The sequence below is a fragment of the Apium graveolens genome, chromosome 9, assembly GCF_009905375.1.
Source record: "Apium graveolens cultivar Ventura chromosome 9, ASM990537v1, whole genome shotgun sequence".
Classification (NCBI taxonomy): Eukaryota; Viridiplantae; Streptophyta; class Magnoliopsida; order Apiales; family Apiaceae; genus Apium; species Apium graveolens.
The window spans coordinates 201438193-201441325 of record NC_133655.1 but is presented as its reverse complement, the minus strand read 5'-3'; the positions used below and the strand labels follow the sequence as shown (position 1 = coordinate 201441325).

The 3133-nt window shown below is 35.1% G+C and overlaps 1 protein-coding gene across 1 annotated transcript; it reads right to left on the bottom strand.

Moving 5' to 3' along the window:
• On the bottom strand, positions 1–2611 carry LOC141684602 (WAT1-related protein At3g30340). The gene is made up of 6 exons (XM_074489655.1): positions 2066–2611; positions 1921–1983; positions 1723–1839; positions 852–1236; positions 484–635; positions 1–327 (listed from the first exon to the last, which is right to left on the bottom strand). Exons 1-6 carry the CDS (start codon positions 2245–2247, stop codon positions 195–197), a joined length of 1032 nt encoding a protein of 343 aa, XP_074345756.1. The 5' UTR covers positions 2248–2611; the 3' UTR covers positions 1–194.
• Between the last annotated feature and the right edge of the window lie 522 nt (positions 2612–3133).

The window sequence follows — 3133 nt, the reverse complement described above, 5'->3', positions numbered from 1 at the left end:
TTTCATACTGAATAAAATTAGTTTATAAATTACATCATAATGTTCAACAACAAACACATTTGTCACTAGTACAATATGATGTATTCGTCTTCTCTATTTCAATAATATTAAGGCTAATGTATTGTACTGTGTTAGCTACGAGGTTAACAGTCGTTGGCACAATGTATGGCATCTCATCATCATCATGGTGGCTGTCATATCTCTTCTGCAGCCGTCGTCGTTGCAGGATCTGTAACAGGTTTTATCGCATTACAAAGTGCAGCTTCATTGATTTTTCCCCACAGAAGAATGTACATTCCCACAACAACCAGAATTGATCCGAGGACACTGTTTCGTGTTATTAACAGAAGAACAAAGTTAGTATTGCTCCATTTCCGTATTTGCATTCTGTGAAGTTGTTACCAGCATGCTCAGTTCAACTCAGAAGAATGCAACTTCTGGTGTACAACATTATTGAAAAATATAATGATCATTGTCACGTACCTTCCGAGGTGAATCTGTTCATGTAAAAATGTAATATCAAACGCGGCCACAAATATCTGTATTAGAGGGCTGAAGGCTGATGTGAAAACAGGACCTCTTTCTTTAACACACCATGACATTACCACATAGCATAGTCCTGATCCTACTATTCCCTTCATCATAATTGACCAGCTTAGTTAATTAGTATTATTCACATAATCACATCATTAACACTCTAGTGATGATCAGTTTAAGGTAAGCTTACAGATATAATTGTTTATTTGTCCAATATGTTTTAGTGTTGTCACTGTAGAATCTTTCATGTTAAAGTACTAGTATTGTATTCATATATTCAGCATAAAAAATTTCCAAGAAAGTTTTCAACTTACAGAAAATAGGACAGTTAGAATCTCAAGATTTCCTTTGATGAGCCAAGCAGATATATTCCTGTGAATCGCAATGTACAGGATGGCTGATTGGATAGTACTGAAGAAAGAAATAATCGCAGTGCTGGAATATTGGCACGGGTAAGTCTTCCCGATCTTAGCTTGTATAAGGAACCACGACGACCACATAATGCTGCCTCCTGTTAAAAGTAGGGTTCCAGTTCCCCACCTCTTTGTGCCACCTGTTTTCGGATCTTCTAAAGGCGTTGGAAGGTCCCTTATGGGAATTCCTTTGTAAAGTGTTAGTAACAAGGCGCCTCCAACGCTGACCACTGCTCCAAACACCTTTGCTCTTCCACTTTTGTGCTTCAAGTTCACTTTCTCCAGTCTGAATTGTTTGGTTAACACAACATATATACAGATCACTAAACCAATACTTCTTTCACCTTCATTATTAAGCTGCTCTAGACTTTGGCACAGTACGTAAGATATCAATGTCTAATTCGAATAAATTAAGTAAGGCCTTGTTTCTGATCATACACTTATGCAGTTAAAAGCGTAAGATCTATTAAGTGAGAACTACAAATACTTTAAGATTTTGGGAGACTTGATTGTCTAACATGGTAACTTATGTTAGTTCTAGCGGGTGTTCGAGTTTGGACACTTAATCTTTGAGGTGTGCATGAACAAGGGTAAACTAAGTAAAAGTATCGTAGATCAATAAATCTACAGTACTTGGGAATGAAACAGATTATCTGGTCTTTCTCATATTCTCCCACCCTACAGCATCTCATAATCTGCACTGAATATGTATTTTTGATTTTGATATATACGGGACACAATGTAGCAAAGGCATCAATGGATTCTAACTTACCCAAATGGCAATGCCATTATAAATGTGTTCACAGGGACCATATTGATGAAAGCGCATGTAAATGTTGCTGATGTAAACTTAAGTCCAAGAAGAAAGAGGTACTGAGTCAATGTCACTCTGTATAAGAAACACAAAAGTAAAGCATATTAGCAGATTCATAACAATGAAACGTAACAAATTACTTCTATAGAAACTGACCCGATCAGAGCACTGAGAAAGTGATCACACAAAATGGCGACTGTCGTCTTTGGCCTGCTTTTCCTAAAAGAAAACCTAAACTTGTCATCTCTTTCAGAGAGTGAAAGTTCTTAGCAAGTTTCAAGAAACAGAAGATTAATAGTACCTCTCTAAGAAATAAGCAATGGGCGACAAGAAAATTGTGGAGATAATTTGTCGATAAAAGATGATGAGTAAATGATCTAATCCTTCATTAAGAACTTTCTTAAGAAGTATATTGACAATAGCCAAACAAAAACTCGTTCCCACCATCGCGATAACCTGCTTCCATTGCTCAAAACAAGCCATCCTTTAACTCTTCTTCCTGCTCTCAGGATCCTATTCAGTGGTCTGCAACTAATCAATGTGCAGATACAAATATGCATGTTGATTTCAAACACATTTATAAACAGAGGCTGCTCTCTACTGAACCGAATTCGTATAATTATATTCTCAGCTAATCACATCAACATTATAAGCAATGACCAGTGCAATTCTGATTAAAAAAATGAGTACTTTTAGAAGCAAAGATAAGGTGGATGATTGATCATTTTAGGCTAGTAGCATGAGAGCACTTGTACAGTAAATGAACACTACCAAAAAAATGAGAAGCAATTGCAGCATCTTAAAAAGAAGCAAGCACTATGAGCCATTGTTCAACATACAGTGCAGAGCATCTAATACTTGTCTTTCAATAAAAAGTACTACCAAATTTCAATATATAGCAAGTGGGAGTTTCGTAACCTAAATTTATGTATACCAGAACTGTTTTCTGATAACAATACTAGTCTGAACACTTGTTGCTATATCCAAATGATATATGGTTTTCCGGTGAACAATGTGATATTTAACCCTTTTTTTACCATGCTTTTTCGATGTATAAAATAATTGTTAATTATGTGAAATATATTGCAGTAAATATCATGAAAAATGATTGGAAATGCTCCAAATTTTTGTAAAACGCTGATGTGTTAACATTGGATAATTTTCCTAATCAAAAATTCGTCATGGTACCTTGACGTATTAGAATAAAGTTTGGAAATTTGCACTAGTCTAGTTATTTGAAGGTAGGTTCACAGCCCATATTAAATAAATGTGATGTGTATTAATGATTTTGTAATACTTTTTCATAGAAATTTCAATTTTAAGCTGCAAATTGTACAAAAGAATTTCTAATTTTTTAGGTTCAATGTCT

Bases quoted from the DNA above. Each gene is read 5' to 3' on its own strand.
- LOC141684602 (XM_074489655.1), bottom strand. From the start codon at position 2,247: ATGGCTTGTTTTGAGCAATGGAAGCAGGTTATCGCGATGGTGGGAACG. The intron at 1,984-2,065 runs GTACTATTAATC...GTTTTCTTTTAG, and splicing joins ATTGCTTATTTCTTAGAGAG to GAAAAGCAGGCCAAAGACGA. The intron at 636-851 runs GTAAGTTGAAAA...ATTATGATGAAG, and splicing joins TTCTAACTGTCCTATTTTCT to GGAATAGTAGGATCAGGACT.